Below are 25,949 nucleotides of genomic sequence, written 5' to 3'. Positions count from 1 at the left end.
ATATAGAGGACTACGAGGAGTGTATTATACTATATGGGGAGACTAAGGAGTGTATTATACTATATGAAGTACTGAAGAGTGTATTTTAATATATGGAGGACTATATGGAGTGTATTATACTATATAGAGGACTATGGGGAGTGTATTATACTATATGGAGGACAATAGGGAGTGTATTATACTATATGGAGGACTATGAGGAGTGTATACTATATGGTGGACTACGAGGCACATTATACTATATGGAGGGCTATGGGATGTGCATTATACAATATGGAGGACTGTGGGTGCATTATGCTATGTGGAGGACTATGGGGTGCATTATACTAAACAAGCCAAATGATGCCTATTCATAGAGTGATTGGATTGTTTATGCTGGAACAAAACTCACTGTCCTCAGCAGCACATCGCCTGGTAAAAACTGCAGATATGCTGCTGATAACATGATACTGTATGGGGACAGATTGATCTATTTGTGATTGTTTTGTCCCCATCATTGTTTTTCAGCTGGTGTAAAAAGGCCAGGAAATAAGCATTGAATGACTTCAATATTGTTGAGCACACTTGTTTAGTGGCCTGGACGCAGCACATGTACAGTAAATGCAATCAAAATGCTTATGTGTGATGTGCAATATGTTAGCATTTGTGGCCCTATTTTAAACGTTTGCCCAGGGCCCCACTTTGCCTAAAACTGGCCCTGCATGGCAGATACTGGCTATGTTAGATAGCCAGTATCGGTCTCTAAGGGTTTGCTCACATGGCCATATAAATAGGACGAGTACAATCGGATTTCACTCAGACCAATGTTATTCAATGAGGCAGTGCAGATCTGCGTATTTTTTCTTAGCTGTATTCTGTATGAGGAAAAAATCGCAGCATGCTATAATTTGACTCTGTATGGTATCTGAATTTTACGTATACATTACAATTCTGTAAAATAGGAAACTGTAAATGGTCCTGTAAAAGATTAATACCTGCTTAGTAAAAAGAAACGGACAGCACACAGGCAGCACACAGAACGGATAACAATTGGGAAAAATTCGTTCTACTCTCCTGGATGAAGATTGGGCCGATTTTTTTTATACACTCGTGTGACCCCAGTAAATCAGCCGAGTCCTGCGCCGAGTTACAACTGTGGCTGTTAACCATTTGAAATGCTGCTGTCAATCTCTGACAGTGGATTTTAAAAGGATCGAGTGTAGGAGCCCATCCAAATAAGAACTATTGGTTACTATCAGGCCTGTATCTGCCACTAGGAACTGGAGGTCCGGTGCCTAGGATGGCGGCTTGCAGGGGGCAGTGCCTGGGTAAAGATTGGCGTTTTTCTGGAGGAAGGAGGGGGTGCGCCACATTCGTTTGTATTCTGTCATTAAGATGTGAATTCAAAGCATCCTACATGCGCATCGACACTTCTGCGATCAGAGGAGCGCCAATAAGCTCCATGTGCGGCGGTAGTGTGCGCATATTACTAATGTCATGACAGAGCGATGAGCAGACCATATCATGCTGCCAACATCAGTGAAGAGTGCCAGCAAGGACAAGCTGTATCGTGGAGCAGGTAAGTGCTCTCAGAGCCAAAGATACAGCCTAGCGGGGGGACTCTGGAGAACATGGGGGGTGAAGCACAGTATGGAGAATATGGGGGGTGAAGCACTGTATGGAGAACATGGGGAGATGAAGCACAGTATGGAGAATATGGGGGGTGAAGCACAGTATGGAGACCATGGGGAGGGTGAAGCACTGTATCGAGAATATGGGGAGATGAAGCACAGTATGGAGAACATGAGGGGTGAAACATAGGGTTGAGAACATGGAGGCACAGTATGGAGAACATGGGGGTTAGCACAGTATGGAGAACATGGGGTTAAAGCACAGTATGGTGAACATGGGGGTGAAACAGTAAGGAGAACATGGGGGTTGAAGCACAGTATAGAGAAAATGAGGTGAAGTACAGTATGGAAAACATGGGGGGGTGAAGCTCAGTATGGAGAACATGGGGAAGCACAGTATGAAGAACATGGGGGTAAAGCACAGTATAGAGAACATGGGGGGTGAGCAACAGTATGGAGAGCACGGGAGGTGAAGCACGGTATGGAGAACATGGGGAGAGCAGACTATGGAGGACATGGGTGGTAAAGCACACTATGAGGACATGGGAGGGTAAAGCACAGTATGGAGAACATGGGGAGGTGAAGCACAGTATGGAGAACATGAGGGGAGGATGAACTGTATTATTACGATTATGATGAGGGAAGAACAACATGGAGAACATGAGGGGGAAACACAGTATGGAGAACATGAGGGAGGGGAGGAAGCACAGTATGGAAAACATAGTAGGTGACCCACAGTAAGGAGAACATTGGGGGAAGCACAGTATGGAGAACATGGGAGGGGGAAGCACAGTATGGAGAACCCATCTGCACAGCTCTCATTTTACCCCCCCCCTCTGCTCAGCCCCTCAGCTTATTCCCCCTCATCTGCATAGATTGACAGCAACATTTAACTTGTTAACAGCTGTGGGTGGATCTCAGATCCACCCACCGCTGTTAGAGACACATGACAGCTAGTCTGATCAGCTGTCATGAGCAAGAAAAGATGCAGGTTCAGCGCTGGAGCCCGCAGCAAATGCAGGGACACAACTTTGGACGTACCTATATGTCCAAGGGCATGAAGGAGTTAATGTCTCTGTGATGTATCATCTTTGCTTACATGTTAAAATCCTTATTAAAAATCTATCATTTAAAAAAAAAACCATAACGGCTTCTACTCAGTATAAATTTATGTCACTTTAGTGGTGTGTGACAATATTTTTTTGAAATGTGGAGACTCGAAGTTGTGTCTCCATCTGGTGGGTTGCCTGTAGTAGAAGGTGTGTCAGAGGCCTGTTATACTGTTTCTACTCTGTAGGAATTGATTTCACTTTAGTTATGTGTGACAATGATTTTTTTTTAAATGTGGAGAATTCAAGTTGGATCTCCTTCATGTGTGTTGCCGTTGTAATTTGGGCTCCCAGACAGGCAGGCCTACATTTACCTTCACTCAACTCCCTGTGTTACTATCCTTACATTTTTCTACCAATAGTACTCTCTGAAACTGAGTATTGTGCCTTATGAGTGTGGCTGGGAAAAAAATTGGGGCTGTTGCATGAGGTATCAGGGCTCCCAGCACAGAAGACTTAACCACCAGGTCTTCATTGAAATTTCAATTCAAAACTGTAAATGCTGGCCAAGACCCTGATACCTCATGCATGACCAATGGCTGACTGTGGAGCACCCCCATAGGGCAGTGGGGTACTCGGTACCGGGTCCTTCGGTTCTCGGGGGGATGTCACGGTGGCTGACCCGGTCTGTGGCCCTTGGGACGTCCATTGTAAAAGGGGAAAGGTCTTTAAAGGGGAAATGTTCATGACGCCACCTGTGGTATTCGGTCAGGGTGACTGACGCTGCTTAGAGGTCTGCTGGGGTGATGTTATGGCAGCTAGATGGTATACCTTCCCACAGGTGAAGTATGTCCCCAGGGCTTCCCAGTGTATAGGTGGTGGATGGTGTGAGGCGCAGTGAAGAACGAGGACACAAGGTTGCAGTCTCTTTGCTTTTTACTGAAGGCTTCAGCATCCACAGTCCAGAGCACCAGATCACAAGGCAGGCCGAGTCCGGACGGTTTGGAGGCAAATCCAGAGTTCCCTTATCCAGGTGGAAATCAGTAGCCTTCCTCTAGGTCCTTGGTGTTGTAGTACCTTACTGCTAAGCCTCTCAGATGTTGTAGATGTTATCGATGTTATCTCTCTCTCTGTCCCCCATATGGATAGGACAAACCCGTATGACCGGTGGCTTGAGGCTTTTTACAGGAACTCTATCATGCCCCGGCCTCTCATGGGTGCCACCTTGCCTCCTGGGTATGGGGCGGATCAGTAACCTGCATTTAGCTGTTCTGCCGGTCTCTGGAGCAAGGCATAAAGGACTGTTGCTCCCTCGGTGTTCCGGCTACCGGGATCCTGTGCCTCAGGAGGAGGCAGCCTGTGCAGGGCAGAACTCCTTCTGGTATCCACTCCTTTGCTATGACTTCTTCTCACTCTCTACAATACAGCTCTCTTTTCGTGTCCTTTCTTAGGAACTGCCGCACGTGGGGCAGGCGCAGCTGCGTGACCTTCTGTCTGGGCCTCTGACAGGTTCACACCCCTGTCAGGGTCCAACTGCCAGCTCAGCCAGCAACTGCCTAACTTCCTCGCCAGGCCACCAGTTTTACCTAAGTGTGAAGAGTGCCGTAATAAATAGGAGCATAGCTCCCCCTGGTGGACTGGAGTATGAAATGTGTTGCATGTTTGTGGTACCTGGTAAAGAGATCTCCTTTATTGCCTCCAAACGTAACATCACTCCCCCTAGAGGAGAATGATATTACTGCAACGACCAGGACCCTGGGGCGCTGCAACTGCTTCTGTGCCATTATAAAATGTTCTACTGTGAGTCAATATCTCAGTCAACAACCTGTGTTACCTTCCTTCCTTTTTCTACCAATAGTACTCTATGAAATTGATGTTTGTGCCATCTTTTTATGCCTGGGAGAAAAAAAAAATGGAACTATTGCATGAGGTAGCAGGCCTCACAGCAAAGAAGGCTAACACCTATCTGACTACGCTTCCAATTTGTCAGATCGTTTACACCACTGCTGTTTGACGTGGAGCAAACAACCAGCGACAACGATCCGTGAGTCGCTGTTACGTCACTGTATCGCTCCGGCATCGTTCGAACGTTGGTGTGTTTGACGTCTCTACAGCGATCTAAACAGCGACGCTCCAGCGATCAAGTTTTGGTCGTATCATTGTCTATATTGCTGCAGCGTCGCTCAGTGTGAAGGTACCTTTACCTGCCAGCGGAGGTTGGCACCCTGGTTGAAGATGTGATGGCGCCCCCGCTCAGTGTCGGTAGCCCTAAAAGACCCAATTGCACCCTCCACATACTACACACTATGATTACACAAAAACACACACAAGAAAAACAATTTTGAGGAGGTACCCAGAATTACAGACCCAAAGGACTGGCAAAGAAATAAATATCTTGTAGTGAAAACTCTATGTTCAAGGAGATGTGCAGCCCAGATTTGTAGTCACATCAATAACCCTCTAAAAAATTAAGAAGCAATAAGTGTAAGGGAAAAAAACAGGAAACAGAGTATGTGGTCAAATCAAATGATACTTCTGCCATTCCCGGCTATAGGGAAGAATGCACAATAAGCTATTGCACACTGCCTGTGCTGCCCCATAAAATAGGTGTTTTTGCTACTGTAAACCACTTATAGATAAAACAGAATTTATTATCATATACCGTATTTTTTGGACTATAAGACACACCGGACCATAAGATACACCCCAAATTTGGGGGTGGAAAATAGCAGAAAAATATTTTTATAAGATGGGGTCAGTCATATTGTCTGAATTTAAGGTATCTTACCTGAGAGTCGGCAGTAGTACAGCGGGGTCAGAGAAGACAGGGTCCCTTCCTCAGGAAGCCGGCGGCGGCAGATGTGGGGCAATGATGCAGTCCCAGGGTGCGATGCTGCGGGTCCTGTGTCGGTGGTGAGGCAGAGCTGGAGCAGGGTCCCATCCTCAGAATGCCGGCAGTGGCAGAGGTGGCGATGCTGCGGTGGTGGGCAGTGTGGAGTGCACCTGAGCAGGGTCCCTTCTTCAGGATACCTGTGGCAGAAATGTGGCGGCGCCGCGGCCTAGTGTCCACGGTGAGCAGAGTGCATCACTGGTTTCCCTGCGGCCATCTTCCTGAAGCTGTGGGCCGCCCGCCTTGAATATTCCAGCCCCCATAAATCCTTATTAATCCCTACTATTTCCATACTATTTCACTCTGTCTACTGTATCTATCCCCTTTTTAGGAGAACTACTCTCCCAAGATCCTTGTTTAAAAGTTCCTCCATGTGTTTGACCATTTTTTCCCCATGCACAGCTGCACCCTCACCATTGAGGTGCAGCCCGTTCTTACCATAGAGCCTGTAGCCGACAAAGATGTTGGCCCAATTCTCCATGTACCCAAACCCTTCTTTCCTGCACCAATTTCTAAGCCACTTATTTTTCTCCCTAAGTTCCTGCTGTCTTTCTAGTGACACTCGTGGCATCGGCAGTATTTCTGAAAACACCACCTTGGAGGTCTTGAACTTCAGCTTCTCTCCTAGTTCCCTGTGATCATTTTTAAGGACCTTTCACTTCCCTCTGATTTTGTCATTGGCATCGATATGTACCATGACCACTGGATTTTACCCAGCTGCACCTAGCAATATGTCTGTCCAATCCACAATGTGAAGAACCCGAGCACCCATCAGACAACACGCTATTTGGCATTCATGATCTTGGCTCCCTGAGGTTAGGATTCGCCAAAGTGTTTCTGCTCGATTTCAGCATGAGGGCGGTTATCAATTGTTGTATAATCTGGTAGCTATAGCGCAGCTCTGACTGAGTGAGTCAAAGGGAAAGCATATTGTGCATTGAGCTTTAAAGGGTGTAGAGGAGAAAGAGTTAAATCATCACGGAAGTTCTGGGCTTCGGCCGGTCAGGATTAGCATTATTGCCTTTATTGCAGTTTATTTATTGCAGTCTTAGATTCAGATTGAAAGATATAGCCAGTTAATGAGAGTAAAGTCTGATATTTTGCTGTTTTGGGCAGTATGGAAAATTATGAGTTGTGTAAACGCTATATAAATAAAAATTATTATTAGTAGTAGTATTATTATTATTATTAAGCAGTAACTTTTCTGACTGAAGGTGTAAATAAAATGGGTGGCCACTAGGTGTCAGCAGTGGCCTACAGTATATTCCCACAAGTATGGGAATAACTCTAAAAATGTCAAACGGTGCTTAATCCAGTCTTAGTATATGAGGGCAAAGAAGAATTGATAAGCCGCTGTACCTTTAAGTCTGGGGAAATCTAATTGGAGGCTGCTGGGAGACACCTATACACATTATTTTAATATAAGGTAACTGGGGGCATGAGACAGTTGGGGGAGTGCAGCTAGGAGCCCTTCTGGGCTGTTAATGTAGCTGAAAGGAAGCTGCCCAGGAGAGGGCGATCAGTCAGGAGCAGACTGCACGGGGGGCCGCACAGAGCTTGCCTTGCATCAGAGCCAGCAATCATCCAGCCAGGTTGCAAACATGTGAGGAATCCCACCCTTGAAGGAGCACAGGTGTCTCTCACCTCTGGAACATCAAGCCAAAAGCCAGAGTCATCTCACTGTTGGAGGAGGAGGGGCCAAAGAACTTAGCCAGGTGTATGTGTAACACCCCAGGAAACCAGTTGTTACAGTGGTGTTGCTTTCCTTTTTGGGGCTGGTGAAGCCATGCCTGGAAGCGAGGAGGATCTCTTTATCAGGTAGCACAATACATGCAGCATGTTCTGACTCCAGGCCAAAAGGGGGAGCTCTGGACCCGATTTCAGGGGAACTTCACCAGCTATATATATTCTTGCTTGGAGGAGGAATTAGGGAGTTGAGTCTGAGGAAGGAGTCTGGAGCAGACAGTTGGGAGAGAGAGAGGAGCTGGGGCCATGCAGCCACGTGTTGCTGCAACTCCAAGCCAAAGAGGAGAAGCAGATGGCATTACACCTGTAACGTACCAGACGGAATAAGCACAGGAGAATCAAGGAGCTGGAAGGGAGCTGTTACTGAGCTCCTTCTAAGGTGAAGCGCAGGAACCGGGCACCCGGAGCCCGAGGCTGTGCGGAACTACATGCCCCATAGCAGAACCGGAGGGCAGAAGATTCTAGGTCATCTGTCCGCACCCACATCCGAAGGTACAGCCACATACAGAGCCCAGAATCATCTGAGGCACACCTGTAAAAAGGCTCGCGTTGCCTACCATGCGGGTACCGTCCCTGGACGGAGAGTGAGAGAGAACCTTTTGTGGAGCCTTAGGCAGCAAGGGACTCGCCTTACAGCGCTAGAAGGAAGGCTTACCACCTCACCTGGAAAAGGGGATCCATAATCGCTTCCAGGCCGACCGGACCTCATCAGCACCTGTTACCGGTACCCTAGACTGTGGCCATGTATCACCAATAAACAGGTAAAGAGACTGCAACCTTGTGTCCTCTTGATTATTTCTGGCACCACACCATCTTTCCCTACTACATCGGGAGCCTTGGGGATCCAGCTTCATCTGTGGGAAGACATACCATCTTTGTTGCAGTGCCATCACTCCCCAGAGGACCCCTTAAAGCGTGTATTCACCTCTGACCGAATACCACAGGTGGTGTCACGGACATTCTTATTTCTAAAAACCCATTTAAAGACCTTCCCTTTAATTTGGAGGCCCAGGGCCATGGTCGCTGCCACCGTGACCACCCTTTGAATGACGACCGGTACCGAGTACCCCTAGACCCTGGTGGTCACTCCACATGTAACGCAGTCAAGTGTAGGAGAGGCTGTGGCTTCAGGCCCTCAGGCAGGCAGCGATGTTGGCAGCACCGCTGAGCAGCAGAAGAGGGCTCATGAGGGTAAGGGCAACAGAACGGAGGAGGGGAAGGCAGCCTAGGGAAGTAGATGGGCTTGATTTCCTCTGGATTAGTGTGCATTAGAGTAGATGGGCACAACGCTTGGACTGTCCCGATTTGAGAGAGTTGTCTCAATTTCCTGGGAAATCAGGGCTGTGTCACAACTTCGACTTACTCCGTGAGATGTCTTTTCTCCTGCCATCTTCGTTGCTCCATTCTCCTTCTTCTTGAAGGCAGAGTTAGCAGCTCTATGCTCATCACACTCTTACATTCAATTAAAAAGTTTGTTCACTATTCAGACAACTCCTTTCAAATCTCTATGAAACGGCACCAGAATCGGAGCTGAGTATAAGGCTATGTGCACACGGTGCGGATTTTGCTGCGGATCCGCAGCAGTTTCCCATGAGTTTACAGTTCAATGTAAGCCTAAGGGAAACCGAAAAAGCTGTGCACATGCTGTGGAAAAAAACGCGCGGGAACGCAACAGTTTACATTCCGCAGCATGTCACTTCTTTTGTGCAGAATCGCGGTGATTCTGCACACATAGGAATGCATTGATCCGCTTACATCCCGCATGGGGCTATGCTAGCTATGTTAGCCCTTATCTGCATCTTTGTAGGCAGTGACAAAAGCTGTGGACCATGGCTTGCACTGAGAAATATGGGATAATGTTCTTTATTTGAATGTGCATCTGAAACTATAGTCAGATTATATTGGTACATAGAGATACATGCCTATATATGAGTGAATTTTATGCCTGGAGGGAAAATGTAAATGACATATTTTTTCCTTATTAAAAAATAATGAAAAGCTATTACATAAATGTAATTTTTAATGCACTTAAAAATATAATTAAAAAGACACTACAAATCAGTAACAAATACAGACATATTTGGTATCCCTGTGACCCTATGAACAGGTTATATTTTGGTGATCGGTAAACGGCTATAAAATGGTTTTCATCCAATAAACACATAAAAAAGTAATGAAAATCTAATGCTAAGGCTAAATTCACGTAGCTTAAATGCTGCGTTTTTCTCTACTGCTTTTTATCTGCATAATTTTCGCAGGTGTCCAGACAACGTGGCACAATAACAATTTTCTGTGATTTACTTTTTGCTGCTTTTTTGTCTTTTCCCCCTTATTCATGCATTTTTGACGCAGAATTGAAGTGTCTTTAATGCTTTTTAAGGCTATGTGCACACGTTCAGGTTTTTTCGTGTTTTTTTGCGTTTTTTCGTGATAAAAACACTATAAAAACTCATTAAAAATGCATACATTATGCATCCTATCATTTAGAATGCATTCTGCATGTTTTGTGCACATGATGCGTTTTTTTCTGCGAAAAAACGCATCGCGGTAAAAAAAAGCAGCATGTTCATTAATTTTGTGGATTTTTTACATTTTTCCTGCTATTCTATGCATTTGGGAAAAATGCACAAAAAATGCGTCATAAACACGTCTAAAAACACATGAAAAGATGCAAAAAAAAAGGCATGCGGATTTCTGGCAGAAATGTCCGGTTTTTGTCAGGAAAATTTCTGCAAGAAATCCTGACGTGTGCACATACCCTAATACAGTGTTCCCCAACTCCAGTCCTCAAGAGCCACCAACAGGTCATGTTTTCAGGATTTCCTTAGTATAGCACAGGTGATAATTGCATCACCTGGACAGGCAAGCATTCAGTCACCTGTGCAATACTAAGGAAATCCTGAAAACATGACCTGTTGGTGGCTCTTGAGGACTGGAGTTGGGGAACACTGCCCTAATAGTACAGAAAAGCTTTGATTCTGTAGTTAAAATTTCAATGGCATGTTTTATTTGCATGTGAGATGCATGCCTGGGCCTTGGGATACTTGATACCGGGTCCGGTCGCACTTAAAGGGGATGTCACAGTGGCTGCTGTTAGGTGTCAAGTTCCCGCCACTGAACAGGGGGAATCTTGAACCATGTCCACTGTGGTTTCCCATTCTCTTCCAGCCACAGTGTAACCTGCTCAGCAGAAACATCGATCCCAGCGTCTGGCTCAAGCTGACACTGTGCGCTTGGTTACTGCTGCCTTTCCATGCTCAGCCCTTGTAGCCAGCACTGATTAGTGGCGAGCAGACATTCCAGGGACTAAGTCCTGCTTTTCCCCTACTGAGCATGCCCACGGGTTGACCTCTCATTGGAGGTCGGTGGTCACATGCTCAGGTCCTGCAGCGGCTCCTATTGGACCACTAGGAAGGTCCTGAAGAGCTACAGCTATAAAAGGTTTGCATGGCCACTCGGCCATGCACTAGTATAAACTTGTTATTGTGTGTGTGTGTGTGTGTGTGTGTGTGTGTGTGTGTGTATGTATGCCTGTTCTGGAGAATGCTCCTTAAAGGGAGTCTGTCACCACTTTTTTGCTCTATCACTGCTGCACATCAATGATCAACCTCCGGTTGAATGGAGTCTTTTCTTTTTAAAGAATCAAAAATTAATTTAGATAAGGGACAATAAAATATAACATAGTAATCGTCGTCTACTATGGTATTTTTACTGAATTGAGTTAGTGTCCACGTGAAAAAAAGAATCCGCGCGTCCCGCAGTCATTGAGCACTGATAACTGACACACAACAGTGATCAATCTCCGATTAGTGGAGTTTTTTTTAAAAAGAATGAAAAATCATTTATATTGGGGACAGTAAAATATATCACAGTAATTTGGAACTACTACGGTATTTTTACTGAATTGAGTTAGTGTCCGCGTGGAAAAAAATAATCATCTTTGTGTCCCGCAGCCGTTGAGCGCTAATCACTGTTGAACATCACTGATCAACCTCCAGTTGTTGAAGGTTTTTTTAAAACAATAAAAAAAAATTTAGATTAGTGACAATAAAATATATAAAATATACCATAGTAATTGTCAACTACTACACTATTTTTTACTGAATTGAATCAGGATTGTGTCAGCTGCGGGCGCTGAGTAATTTGCTTTTTACTGACGTCCGTTTAGTAAGTTTAGTAAATTTTTATATTTTTTTTTTTTCGATATTCTTTTCTTATTTTCTCTTCTAAATAAAAAATAAAAGTACACCAAGCACTCACAAACACACCTGAAAAAAATTTGGTACAAACACACACATGTTAAAAAAATGTTGTCCCGCTCGTCCCAAATCCGGTATTCAGTGGAAGAGACATACGCTTTCCATGCCTCCGACACTGACAGTGAGAGAGAGGATCCCACCTTCCTTTATTTTTCCGACTCCAACTCCTCTTCCTCCAGTGATACCGAACCGCCACGCAGATGCCACTGGGCAGAAACTGAACCAGCGCCCACCATTACTGACCTCGTATAGACCTCACCTCCCAAAAATTATGAGCCACAGATTGCTGATTTTGTGGGTCAAGAAGAATCCAATTTGACAACCATCGACCTCACAGAAATTTACTTTTTCAAAGTCCTTTTCTCTAAAGATTTTCTAAAACTCGTGGTGTCACAAACAAATGTGTACACCCAGCAATTTTTACCCCAAAATCCGACTTCATCATTTACCAACTGGACCCCTGTAGATGCCATAGAAATTATTAAGTTTTGGGCCCTGGTTCTTTACATGTGGATAGTGAATAGGCCAGAGATTTGGCAATATTGGAGTGCTGGCATTTTGTTTAACACTCCAGTGTTCCACATGGCTATACCCCAGTCAAGCATTGAGGCCATCCACAAATTCTTGCATTACAATGATAATGTACAATATCCTGTCTGGGATGACCCCAACTTTGACCGACTTTTCAAAGTTTGGTCGGTCATTGAGCACTTCAGCAACAAGTTTGCTGAGGTGTATAAAACCAAAAGTGACATCTGCGTGGATGAGTCCCTAATACATTTCAAGGGGAGGCTCAAATTCTGGTAATACCTGCCCAGCAAAAGGGCCAGGTATGGAATTAAGCTGTACAAACTGTGTGAGAATATCTCAGGGTGCACCCAGAAGTTTAGGGTTTATGAAGGGAATGACACCCGGATTCAATCCGTAGTACATGCCTGCACAAGGCAATCTTGCCTTGCGCAGGCGTGTACTATGGAGGACAGAGAATGAACTTCAATCGAATATTGCAGCCAGCATGCAGCCAGCGGGTAAGGAAAGGGTGAATCAAACACCCGAAAACCCCGCCTCCATGGCTGAAGATTGTTCCCTCCAAATTCAGGTGACAGAGTCCCTTTAAGTTAGAATATGTGAATGTGAGAATTTTGTGAGAATGTATGATACTTATGATCCCATAAATGGTGAAAAGTGCTTCTAGCGGTGGGAACTACATGGGACGTGCTAGCATTTTTAATTTTACTGGATGTCTCCCCGATCGAAGTGTTGATACCCTCCTGTTCCAGTTCATTCCAAGGTCCGCTTTGTTTGCCATGAGCAGGTTCTACAATCATGAGGTTTCTGCACATGGAGAACTATGGAGCCAGTATAATTTCAGCAGGAAGCTCAAGAAGCTAATTATGGCAATGCTAAAGCAATCAGCGGTGTCTTTGAAGAAGAAAAGCTGACAGCAACCTGTTCTCCCTCCTTTGGTTTTGTGGTGTTCATTAATGAGATTGTTCTCCATATAAATATGGTCTTTAAGGGTGTTCACTTTAAATTGGAGTCATACATGTCCTTTTTTATAACGAAACACTATTGTTATTGGTTGAATTTAATTTCATATTTATTTAAAGTTTTAATGAATGCAAGATTAACCGTAAAAAAAATATTGTGGTTTATATCAATGCAATGCTGGTGTGTAGAGTCTTTATCTATCAATTATCCTTTTTATTTGTTTATTTATTTGTGGTCAGTGTGCGCCATTCATGATCCTATGAAGGCCCAATCACAAGTGTCCGCTTACTAGCTTAGATGATTTCAGTTTCCATTCTCTGTCTACTGGCATTGAGCAATATCGTTTGTTCTTTTTCTTCTCCTCCTACTGGTGATGATGAGCACCTTTTTTCCAGAATGACCTGGCTATAAAAGCCTCAAGTTATGGTCACTATATTACACTTGGAAAGTTCATCGTTGATTCACAAAGACGAGAAGACAGAAATCAGAATGAGGTAAACTAAATAGCTTTATATTTCTACTGAATGTTTGGGTTTATTAAACCCCAAACTGCCCAATCTAGTTGAAATGCTAATGCCTTGTATTTTACTTAATTAGCTTAGATGTCAACTATATTGTGTTTTGAAGACATCTCACAACTGAAAGCTTAAGTTTAAGTGGTAGAGAAAAAAGGACATAGAAACAGATTAATTGAGAACTATAGTAATTCATGAAATGATAGTTCGTTCACAATAGGAGTTTCATAGGGTAGAAATGACTCAAGGTGCAAGGTTAAGTACCTCGACATCCATACAAGAGCAACATGCCATCAGCCACAACTTTTTATTTTTCTGTCAAAAATCTACATGAAGATAAATTTGTTGCCAATACATTTATTTTAATTATTTATGTTGATATTTAATTTAGCTTATAATTTACCTTATAATGACAAATAAGAAAATATGGAAAATAATTCTCCATATTTCTGCATACATTTTACCTAAAAATATATATTTCAGACTTTCACACACCACCTAAAAATAGGTAAAAAGAACAAAATCTAACAATAGGTAAAAATAGTGAGAAAATGATCCAATATTACTTTTCTGTGAGTAGCAAAAGTCTGTTTTCAGTATCTGGTGTGACCAGTTTGTTCAGCAATCACTATATCTAAACATTTCTGATAAGTCCTGAATGAAGGCTTGAAGGAATTTTAGCCCACTTCTCCATACAAAACAGTGCCAACGCTGTATTGTTTATGAGCTTTTCCCAAGCATGAACTGACAGTAAGGTTTCTTTACAAATCTGTTGAAGTGTACTTAATTATGATAATATACAGTGTGTCCGTAAAGTCATGGTGCACTTTTGACCAGTCACTGGAAAGCAACAAAAAGCGATAGAAATGTGAAATCTGCTCCAAATGAAGAAAAAACTCTCCCAGTTTCATACCTATTCAGTGCAGTTCGATGTGGGCTCCATTTGTTGCCCTACACACATCCAAATGACAGTGAAATTCTTGCCACATGCAGGTAAGGAAGTCTGGATGTTCAGCAGCCCATATTCAGACGTTATGGCGATGAACATGTCCTCAGATATGGACGGTCGCCTCATCACTAAACACAATCTTCTGCAAAAATCTTGCATCACTGTCGATCTCATGAAGCATATCTGTAGTAATCGCGCATCGATTAGGTCTATCCGCCGGTTTGATAGCGTGCAACAGCCGCAATTTGTACCCCGTGAAACAGAGAAGTATCTTTAACACCTTATGAACTGTAGTCTTGTAATTGTCGAGCACACACACGCACAGATTTTTTAGGGCTCCTTAGGTAGCTATCCCGCATAGCATCTACAGACTTGTCACTGACTGATGGCCTACCAGAACAGGGTTTTTCCACCAACCTGCCGGTTTCCTTCACCGAGTAATATTATTCCTATGTGGTGGCGCTTTGTTATAAACGATCCGATATTCACATAGCACTTTGGTCACGGATTCGAATTTAGCGAGCCAAAGAACACACTGAACTTTCTTCTGTACCATCCAAATCTCGACTAGCATGGAAAACCACACAGCTGGCATAAGTTTGTGGCTGATTGATGTCAATAACCTGGCAGTGTATTAATCAGAGTTCAGGGGTTAACCTGACTGGGGGCTCAGCAACAGCTTAAATTAGTTTGTATTGTTTGTTTTGTTGCTGTTATCTCTCCTCATGAACAGGTCTGATATGATCGGGCCAGAGAAAAGGCATCAAACTGTAAACTATAAATAGATCCTGTGAGTGGTCAAAAGTGCACCGTGACTTTACGGACACACTGCATATCATATATATATATATATATAGTAGAGGGTAAGACGTGCACTCTCGCTATAGATGGTGCAGACTGAACATGGAGGGGTTCTCCAAACTATCGTCTTGGATAACAACAGTCGCACTCAAGAAAGAAAGTCTTGAAATTTCTTTGCCAAAAAAACGTGTTTTTTTTTATTTATTGTTGTAAGTGAACACCAATTTAAGAAATATCACCGCAGTATTTACAGAGTGTTTCAAAGTTTTCAGGGTAACGTTTCGACCCACCGGGTCTTTCTCAAACCCCACTTTAAACAAGTAGAAATCATGAAGGGCACAGATCCCTGGAGGGTAGCAGGAGTCCCGTTAGGGGCTAGACTTTGGCTGCAGCAGGTATCTGCGGTGGTGGTGTGTATATATATACACACAGTGTCTTGAAAGAGTGTTCATACCCGGTTAACTATTCCACATTTTTTCACGTTACACCCACAAAACTGAAATGTATTTTCTTTGGATTTTATGTGCTATGCCGACACAAAGTAGCAAGTATTTATGAAGTATAAAGAAAATGATTTTCAAATTATTTTAAAAATATAAATATGAAAATTGTGACATGCATTTATATTCAGTCCCCTGTTGTTTGATACCCCTAAATAAAATCCTGAATGACCAATTGCCTCCAGAAATCAATTAGTAAATTTAATCCAACTGTGTATAATTTATTCTCAGTATAACTACAGCTGTTTTGTGAAGGCCTCAGAGGTTTCTTTTAGGGAACAAAAAATGACAATGAAAACCAAGAAACCCATCAGACAATTCAGGGATAAATTTGTAAAGTAGGGTTGAATTATAAAACATAGCCCAAGCTCTGAACATATCACGGAGTACTGTTCAATCCATCATCCAAAAAGCTACATTTCATTGATGGTGTAATGAATTCACAGATGTACTGCTCTATACTGAAAGAGAAGATGCTGCCGTCACTACACGCACTTGCTAGACATGCACTTTTCCAACATGACAATGATGTAAAACACATCTAAAGCCATGGTTGTGTTTCTGAAAAACAGGGTGAAAGTGTCTCAGTGACCTAGTATGTCTCCTAATCTGAACCCAATTGAACACTTATGGGGAATTCTGGAGAGACAAGTTGAGCACCAGCCTCCATTCAGCATCCAGACTCTAAAACAGATTATTCTTGAAAATTTGAAAAAGATAGATGTTGCAATATATCACCAACTTGTTTATTTAATGCCTAGAAGACTTGAGACTGTTCTTAAAAATCACGGAGGTCATAAAAATACTAGATGTAGATGTAGTCCAGGACTAAGAGCTTTACAGCTTGAAATGCATAGATCCTTTTATCTTTCCCCCTCTCCCATCTCAAGTCTACCTCCCTTTCTCCCTCATCTTTTTGGCATGTTTTTTTGTTCTTATAATTTTAATGTTAATTTTTTCAAATTAAAAGTGACATTTTAACTGTACATAATTAAGCGGATCCTGGATCCCTCTTGTTTTTCCTACACTCACATGTTGTGATGACCAATCACAGCCATGGCTATGATGGGGCCGGAAGTGCCAATAACCTAAACGCTTGTTGATTGGCTGCGCTGCAGCCTTTCAACAAGCTTTATTCGGGTGTCAAACCCGAACAGTAACACAGACTTAATTTTAGAAGTCCGTACTCGGGACTCGGTACCAGACAAGTGTCCAGTGTCCGGTCCGGTGCAGAACAATGTAATAGAATCATCCCTCTGAAAAAAACGGTACGAACCCCAAACTTTACTGTTCGGGTTCGCTCATCTCTATTACTATCACATTCAAACCAATGCTATTTCATAACATCATAAGTAAATGGCATGCAATGTAAAAAATATTCTATTCTAGTTACATAAAGTAAATTGAGACTGATGTTAAAGGAGGAATGTACTTTGCACAAAACAATAGATCACGTAAATATAACAAATCTGCTTCTTTCTCCACTTACGAGACAATTCTTACCTTCTACATTCCATAATGAACTAATCAACTATTCTAAAAAAAAATGCTCAAATCCATCTCGTTCAAGGCAAGACATATTGGCAGCATAGAAAGTCAGGTTACACAACAATATTGAACTCTATGGAAGAAGAGGAGAGGAGCAGATTGAGCAGCAGAGAAATAGACTATGCAGATCATGACTTATCCCACCGCTCTGCCATACACCTCAGAACTGTTGTATAATTTCCTCCATGCCTCTGCAGCTTCTGTTAGTGTGCTACCAAGATATGGGAGACATCATAGCAACTAGTGTCTGCCCACTAGCTCAGAGTCAATTGTAAATTAGATTTACAACCTAAAATGTAAGAAAAAGGGAAAAAAATAGTGACAATTTAAAATAAAAGTCATACAATATGTATAAATAAGTACACAGCTTATTCTAAAAAGTTTCTTGAAAGTATAGTTCCACTTTAACTGATCCATAACTAATAAATAGTACTGTACATGTGTGTATATTATGTGTTAGCATTTTTTTAAATCAATAATTATTAACAATGAACTCCCTTATTTATATTTACAGTGGGCCATCAAAGGAGACATTAAAGGTGCATTTGCTACAACTTAAATGTCACTTTACTTGGAAACTTCTTCCACAGGACACAGAGCTTAATGAATTAGAAGAAAGACTGTATGACCAACAGAAATTTCTTGTCACCAAGTACAAACACATGGTGTACAATTTCCTGGCCTATGCGATGCATCTGAAAAAGGACTACACAAAAGCTATCACCACTTTGGAGATAGCAGAAGAAATAATAAAAGGGAACAATCCAGATGGGACCAGTGAAAAATATTTGGTCACTTATGGAAATTATGCATGGGTGTACTACTACATGAAGCAGTATGAAAATTCTCAGAAATATGTAGATAAAGTAGAGCAGATTTATAAAGAACTGGAAGGTTCACAAGACATAGTAGAAATCTATGGGGAAAAAGGTTGGTCACTGCTAAAATTTTGTGGACAATATTATGAAGAAGCAAAACAATGTTTTCAGAAGGCTTTAGAGCTAGATCCAGAAGATCCTGAGTGGAACTCAGGTTATGCAACAGTGGTCTACAGACTGGAAGGTTTCAATGGCAGAAGATGTGCTGCTTCAGAATGCAAATCATTAGAGTTATTGAAAAATGCAGTAGAGAAGAATCCAAATGATCCCGTGGTGAAGGCGCTTCTTGCATTAAAGCTGCAAGACCTAAAAAGGACTGATGAGGGAAAAAGATATATTGAAGAAGCTTTAGAGCAAGCTCCAAACTATCCATATCTGCTTCGATATGTTGCAAACTTTTACAGAAGAGCTGTGATGATAGATGAGGCCTTGCGTGTCCTTAAAACTGCAGTAGATCTCACCCCAACTTCTGGATTTTTGCATCACCAGATTGGACTATGTTACAGAAAAAAGTATTTCTTGCGTAAAAATCAAGTACTTGGAAATGGGAAAAATTATAACAAACGAGTGATCTCGGAAGAATTAAATGGCCTCATCCAAAATGCCCTCTTATATTTTGAAAAGACTCTAGAGTGCAAGAAAACATACGTATATGCACATGTAGACTTGGCAAATATGTATCGTGAAGCACAGGAATATCTTAAAGCAGAAGAGACATTTAAAACTGTTTTAGCATTCACCAATCTTGTAGATGAGGAAAAGCAGCAGATCTATGAAAATTATGGATATTTCAAAGAATTCTGTCTGAGGTCTGAATCTGAAGCTATCGAGTACTATAAAAAGAGCTTGCAGATCACCGTACCCTCGCGCGAGAGAGAGTGGAGTGAACAGGGTCTAAGAAGAATTTCTTCAAAGAAGATTAAGAACAATATTCGTGATGCTAAGGGTTACGCTTTGCTCGGCTTTGTCCATAAGACTAATGGGGAAAGGAATGATGCAATTAATTGCTATGAAAAAGCCTTGAGATATGACCCTTACAATGAGGAATATGTGAGTGAGCTCTGTGAGCTAAGGCTGACAATATGAAAAAGGAGTGAACTACAAGAGATATTGTATATGTAATGTTTTCCTTTTTCCTTTCATGAATGTAAACTTCAAGACATATATTGGAAACAATTAAATGCTAGAGTTGAAGAGGGAGAGAGAATGGGGAGGTGGTGCAGTGTCTCCGTGCATTAATAAGTTGTGTAGTCCCGTAAAATGTAAGTCCGCAAGGACAGGGTCCCCTCCCCTCTGTACCAGTCCGTCATTGTAAATGTGTTTACTGTAAACGATATCTACAACCCTGTATGTAACCCCTTTTCTCATGTACAGCACCATGGAATTAATGGCGCTATATAAATAAATAATAATAATAATAATTTGTGAATATACAAATAAAATAAGGAAAGCACTTCATGTGCAGGACTATCTCTTAAAGCAGTGGTCCCCAATCTTTCTTACCTCGAAAGACACCTTTAGCTCTGATAGATGGTCACGAGGCACATTCAGCAGGATCCCTCCCACTTAAAGTATGACACCAAGAGCCCTAGAGTGCCGATACAATAGTAGCCAAAGGAGAGCACAGTAAAACCTTGTGTCCTCCCTTCCTTATAAGCAGTATACTTGCATCCATACAATCCCATGTTAACCCCCATTCATCACACTATCGCACCCAGCCTCAATTGATGCACTAACTGGCAGTGTCATCCTATCTCCAGTTTACCATGTTTGTCCCCCCATATAAACACATCCAGATCTGCTCTTCTATGCAGGGCAATTCACAAAAGTCACCATCTGTCTCCATACTTGTTTGCTGAACCTTGTGCTAATGCACCAAGCTGACTGGCCGCCGCAAGCCAGACAACATGGGCCCGAGGGTTACAAGTTCCTCTCAAGCCACAGGTTGGGGACTCCTGTACTATAGGTATAACCACGTGGAATGATGTGCTGTATTACACTGACGTACCTTGGGTGTGCTGGGCCACAGCACTTATGGATGTGTGATAGCAGGTAGTGCCGTGTGCTATACCCAGTTTGCTATACAAAAATGAAGACTAAATGATCAAGGAATGGAGGAGAACCATGCGGTCACTATAGGAGGAGAACTGTGCGGTCACTATAGGAGGAGAACTGTGCGGTCACTATAGGAGGAGACCCGTGCGGTCACTATAGGAGGAGAACCATGCGGTCACTATAGGAGGAGAACCATGTGGTCACTATAGGAGGAGAACCGTGCGGTCACTATTAGAGGACCGTGCGGTCACTTTAGGAGGAGAACCGTGCGGTCACTATAGGAGGAGAACCATGCGGTCAGTATAGGAGAACCATGCGGTCACTATAGGAGGAGAACCGTGCGGTCACTATAGGAGGAGAACAATACGGTCACTATTAGAGGACCGTGCGGTCACTTTAGGAGGAGAACCGTGCGGTCACTATAGGAGGAGAATCGTGCAGTCACTATAGGAAGAGAACCGTGCGGTCACTATAGGAGGAGTCCGTGTAGTCACTATAGGAGGAGAACTGCGCAGTCACTATAGGAGGAGAACCGTTGGGTCACTATAGGAGGAGAACCATGCGGTCACTATAGGAGGAGTCCGTGTGGTCACTATAGGAGGAGAACTGCGCAGTCACTATAGGAGGAGAACCGTTGGGTCACTATAGGAGGAGAACCAAGCAGTCACTATAGGAGGAGAGCCGTTGGGTCACTATAGGAGGAGAACCGTGCAGTCACTATAGGAGGAGTCCGCACAGTCACTATAGGAGGAGAAACGTGCAGTCACTATAGGAGGAGAACCGTGCAGTCACTATAGGAGGAGAACCATGCAGTCACTATAGGAGGAGTCCGCACAGTCACTATAGGAGGAGAAACGTGCAGTCACTATAGGAGGAGAACCGTGCAGTCACTATAGGAGGAGAGCCGTTGGGTCACTATAGAAGGAGAACCGTGCAGTCACTATAGGAGGAGAGCCGTTGGGTCACTATAGGAGGAGAACCGTGCAGTCACTATAGGAGGAGAAACGTGCGGTCACCATAGGAGGAGAACCGTGCGGTCACTATAGAAGGAGAACCGTGCGTTCACTATAGGAGGAGACCTGTGCAGTCACTATAGGAGGAGAACAGTGCGGTCACTATAGGAGGAGAACCGTGCGGTCACTATAGGAGTAGTCTGCGCAGTCACTATAGGAGGAGAAAAGTGCGGTCACTATAGGAGGAGAACCGTGTGGTCACTATAGGAGAACCGTGTGGTCACTATAGAAGGAGAACCGTGCGGTCACTATAGGAGGAGACCCGTGCGGTCACTATAGGAGGAGAACCGTGTGGTTACTATAGGAGGAGAACAGTGCGGTCACTATAGGAGGAGAACCATGCGGTCACTATAGGAGGAGAACCGTGCGGTCACTATAGGAGGAGAAATGGGCGGTCACTATAGGAGGAGAACTGTGCGGTCACTATAGGATTAGAACCGTGCGGTCACTATAGGAGGAGGACCGGGCGGTCACTATAGGAGGAGAACTGTGCGGTCACTATAGGAGGAGATCCGTGCAGTCACTATAGCAGCAGAACCATGCGGTCACTATAGGATGAGAACCGTACAGTCACTATAGAAGGAGAACCGTGCGGTCACTATAGCAGCAGAACCATGCGGTCACTATAGGATGAGAACCGTACAGTCACTATAGAAGGAGAACCGTGCGGTCGCTATAGGGGGAGAAACGTGCAGTCACTATAGGAGGAGATCCGAGCAGTCACTATACACACTACGTGTTTCAATGAAACAGCATCAGGGGGACAGGGTAAGTGGAACACAAGCGGGGATTAGTCATGGCACACAACACATATAGAGAAAATGCATTGGAAAAAACATATCTAAATTCTTTAGGATTTACACCAAATTTAGTTATTACTACTCCTTTTATTATCCCATATTACCCATCTTGTGAGATCTAAGTTATTTTCTATTTTTGTCATCTTTACCATAAGAACAGGGTTTTTTTAGCAAGATAAATTGAATTATTTTAATTTTTTTTGTATTCCATGTAATGGACTGATAATTGGAAAACAATCTTTTGTGGATTGTAACCGTATCGTAGGCATCGTAGAAATGCAATTCTGCATTCAGGTTTTAACATTTTACTGGTTTTTAAAAATTAATAAATGAATAGAGTCTAAGGGGTATCGTTTCTCCTTATGGAGAGTGACATACCATCTCTGGCTTGTCAAGGTATGGAGGCTTATTTGCCGTACAATGCTCCTCTGGGAAATATAATATGCAAATTGCCTCTTCTGAGAAAAAGAGGACTTAAACTCTATAGCGCCACCTGTTGGAAGTAGCGATCCTACAAGTCACAATCAACTCTTTAACGAGTCGTGCAATATGACTTAGGATAAAAGCCAAATTAGTATCTCAATTCGCAGACACGGTGTTTCGGGCTGTTGGCCCTCGTCAGTGCGAAGTATGAGAACTGATTAGGCTAGGTGAGAGGCTCTGGACTGGGGTCTAAGGGGTATTGTTTCTCCTTATGGAGAGTGACATACAATCTCTGGCTTGTCAAGGTAAGGAGGCTTATTTGCCGTACAATGCTCCTCTGGGAAATATAATATGCAAATTGCCTCTTCTGAGAAAAAGAGGACTTAAACTCTATAGCGCCACCTGTTGGAAGTAGCGATCCCACCTGGCGACGTGCGCTGCGGCTGATGTCAGCTGCCAGCCTCCAATTGGCTGGCGGCTGTTAACTATTGACATGCGGGCGCGCGCCCGCACATCAATAGCATTTAACTGCCGCAGTGCCAGTAGGGGCCCGGTGAGCAGATGAGACAGGGGCCCGATGCAGGCCCCCTCTGCCCATCGGGCCCATACGCCAGTCAGGGCAGTAATGCCCTGATGGCGGCGGGCAATCTGAGCAGTAGCCCAGGGCCCCCCCACACCACTGGGCCCTAGGCTACCACTCAGATTGACACTATTATAATCCGCCCCTGGGTGCAGGACATTATATGGGACTATGCCCTTAATCTTCAGGAGCCATAAAGCAGGTTGACCCTGACAGCATGCAAGATGAGGATAGATAGCTAAAGGAGCAGTTTATTGAGGGACTCCTGTCCAACACCCACAGGACACAGCTGCGTATAATGGCCCTACAAAACCCTGACCTGGACTTTGCGCACATTAAAGATAGGGCCATCCGGGTGCTGCATGAACCAAAGTCCAGCGGCATTGCGCCACCTAGGCACCCAGCAATTACATACCACCAGGAAGCGGCGTCCTTTCCCCAGACCCTCGTGGAAGCTGACACGCAGACCCTAGATAATGACCCTTCTGCAGAACTACGTCTCCAGGTCCAGGAGCTGACCAAAAGTGTAGTGGCACTAATAAAAACCGTGCGGTCCATGCAAGTGTCCCCAAAGGAAAAGATCCAGCTGGCCTCCAGTCCAGATGATACCCTGTGGCGATGGCAGAAGAGAATCTCACCAACCAGAGGAAGAGACAGCGATTGCTACGACGAGTACGGACAGCCCATCTGTCGCCACTGCAACAAGGTCTGCACATCGCAAGATTCTGCAATTTAAATGAGCAACCCCTGGAGCAGAGGGCCAACCTCCAAGAGTAAGACGACCATACCCCCAAAGCTGGCAAGACAAGTGCGTGGGAGGATGGCTGGTCCTTGCCTGTCATGATTGATGGCATCTTGATGAATGCTTTACTGGACACTAGCTCCCAGGTGATGACTATAATAATAATAATAATAATCTTTATTTTTATATATAGCGCTAACATATTCCGCAGCGCTTTACAGGTTGCACACATTATCGTTGCTGTCCCCGTTGGGGCTCACAATCTAAAGTCCCTATCAGTATGTCTTTGGACTATGGACTATGCCATATATTGGACTATGGACTATGCCATATATTCTTTACAAACAGTACTGGGCTGACTCTGTTATTGCCCACAGCCCAGATAATAATTTAACAATAGTCACCAGCAATGGTCAGCCTTTGCCACATGTGGGGTTTAAAGAGGTGACCATTAAGGTGTGGCGAGTAGAGTTGAAAGCCCAAGGTCTGATAATTGTAGATATTGATCAGCGAGAATGTAACCCAATGATGACCTTAGGTACCAATGTGATAGAAAATTGTCTTGGCGAGGTTATTGTTTTATTGCAGCAGGTAGCCGAAACTGCCAGTTTGGGTGAGCAGCGAGTCCTGCAAAAAGAGATCAAACCCCTGATGCAGAGACAACAGCCAGAGCTGTCGTGTGGAGAAGTCAGCAGTGTCAGAGTGAGTGACCCAATCCCCATTTCAATACCCCCTAGGAGTGAAATGTTATTCTGGTGTCGAGCAGCAATAGGCCTTAGGGCTCAATACTACCAGGCCCTGGTAGAATTTGTGTACTCTGATAGTAGGCCCACATCCTGATAGCCAGAGGGGTAGTCGATATCCATAAGGGGAGGGTACCGGTACGTATACTGAATTGTGGGGAAAAAGAGGTCCATTTACCCCGATACGCCACCCTTGCTAAGCTGTTCACTGTCAGTAACAAAGCAATACAGGCAGTCGAACCCTTGGTCCCGTCCGACCAGGTGGAGGACAATGGCTCTGCAGAACAGCTGGTGGATTGGTGTCAGAAGCTGCACATAGGCATTGACTCCACCCCTTTGCACCAAAAGCATGGGGCTTACCGGGTGGTCCAAGAATATGAGGTGGTCTTTAGCAAACATCCTCTAGACTTTGGGCAGGTAAAAGGGGTCCAACACCATATCCCCACTGGAGATCATTCACCCATTAGAGAAAGGTACTGGCCTGTACCTCCAGCTCACTATCAATGTGCCAAGGGTATGTTCATGGGAGATGAAGGAGGTTGGGGTGATCAGAGACAGTTGTAGCCCTTGGGCAGCTCCGTTAGTCCTCATTAGAAAGAAAGATGGTACAATGAGGATGTGTGTTGACTACAAGCAGATTAACCGCATTACACATAAGGACGCCTACCCGTTACCCAGAATTGAGGAATCATTAGCTGCACTGAAATCCACTAACTATTTCTCCACCTTAGATCTCACCAGTGGGTATTGGCAGGTTCCCATGGCAGAGGCGGATAGAGAAAAGACAGCATTTACAACACCAATGGGCCTCTGCGAGTTCAACAGCATGCCATTGGGATTCTGCAATGCACCGTGAATGTTTCAGCGGTTAATAGAATGCTGCTTAGGACATAAAAACTTCAAAACCTTTCTGTTGTACCTGGATGATGTCATTGTCTTCTCCAAAACCTATGAAGACCACTTGAAGCACCTGGCCGAGGTGTTCGAAATCATGCCCAACTTTGGCCTGAAAGTGAAGATCTCCAAGTGCCACCTGTTGAAGCCCAAGGTGCAGTACCTAAGCCATGTAGTAAGCATGGAAAGCTTGGCACCAGATCCTGACAAAGTCACCATTATCAGGGACTGGCAAAAACCCTACACCATACATCAAGTACGGCAGTTCCTCGGGTTGGTAGGCTACTACCGGAGATTCATCAAGGGCTTCACCAAAATAGCCAAAACCCCTGCAAGACCTTCTAGTGGGCCAATCCAAGAAGGCCAAGAACAAGAATCCTCCATTCGAGAGGAACAGCAGGCTAGAAGAATCCTTCACCCGGTTGAAGATGGCTCAGACAGGAGATGAAGTCCTGGCCTATCC

At 43.9% G+C, this 25,949-nt stretch overlaps 1 protein-coding gene across 2 annotated transcripts in view; it reads left to right on the top strand.

Annotated features, from left to right (window-relative positions):
• The first annotated feature begins 13,420 nt into the window (after positions 1 to 13,420).
• Positions 13,421 to 25,949, top strand: part of LOC138665736 (interferon-induced protein with tetratricopeptide repeats 5-like) — a 49,729-nt gene continuing 37,200 nt past the window's right edge. The window contains exons 1-2 of one of the 2 annotated variants that reach the window (XM_069753491.1): positions 13,422 to 13,539; positions 17,873 to 19,687. In XM_069753491.1, coding sequence (XP_069609592.1) covers positions 13,469 to 13,539; positions 17,873 to 19,322 — 1,521 coding nt within the window. In that variant the 5' untranslated portion in view covers positions 13,422 to 13,468 and the 3' untranslated portion in view covers positions 19,323 to 19,687. Of the gene's footprint in view, positions 13,540 to 17,872; positions 19,688 to 25,949 lie in introns of those variants that run through there. The other variant, XR_011318513.1, reaches the window with a different exon arrangement.

The sequence above is a fragment of the Ranitomeya imitator genome, chromosome 2 (assembly GCF_032444005.1).
Source record: "Ranitomeya imitator isolate aRanImi1 chromosome 2, aRanImi1.pri, whole genome shotgun sequence".
Lineage (NCBI taxonomy): Eukaryota > Metazoa > Chordata > Amphibia > Anura > Dendrobatidae > Ranitomeya > Ranitomeya imitator.
The sequence above is the reverse complement of the archived record's forward strand: the minus strand, read 5'-3'. Positions and strand labels throughout refer to the sequence as shown.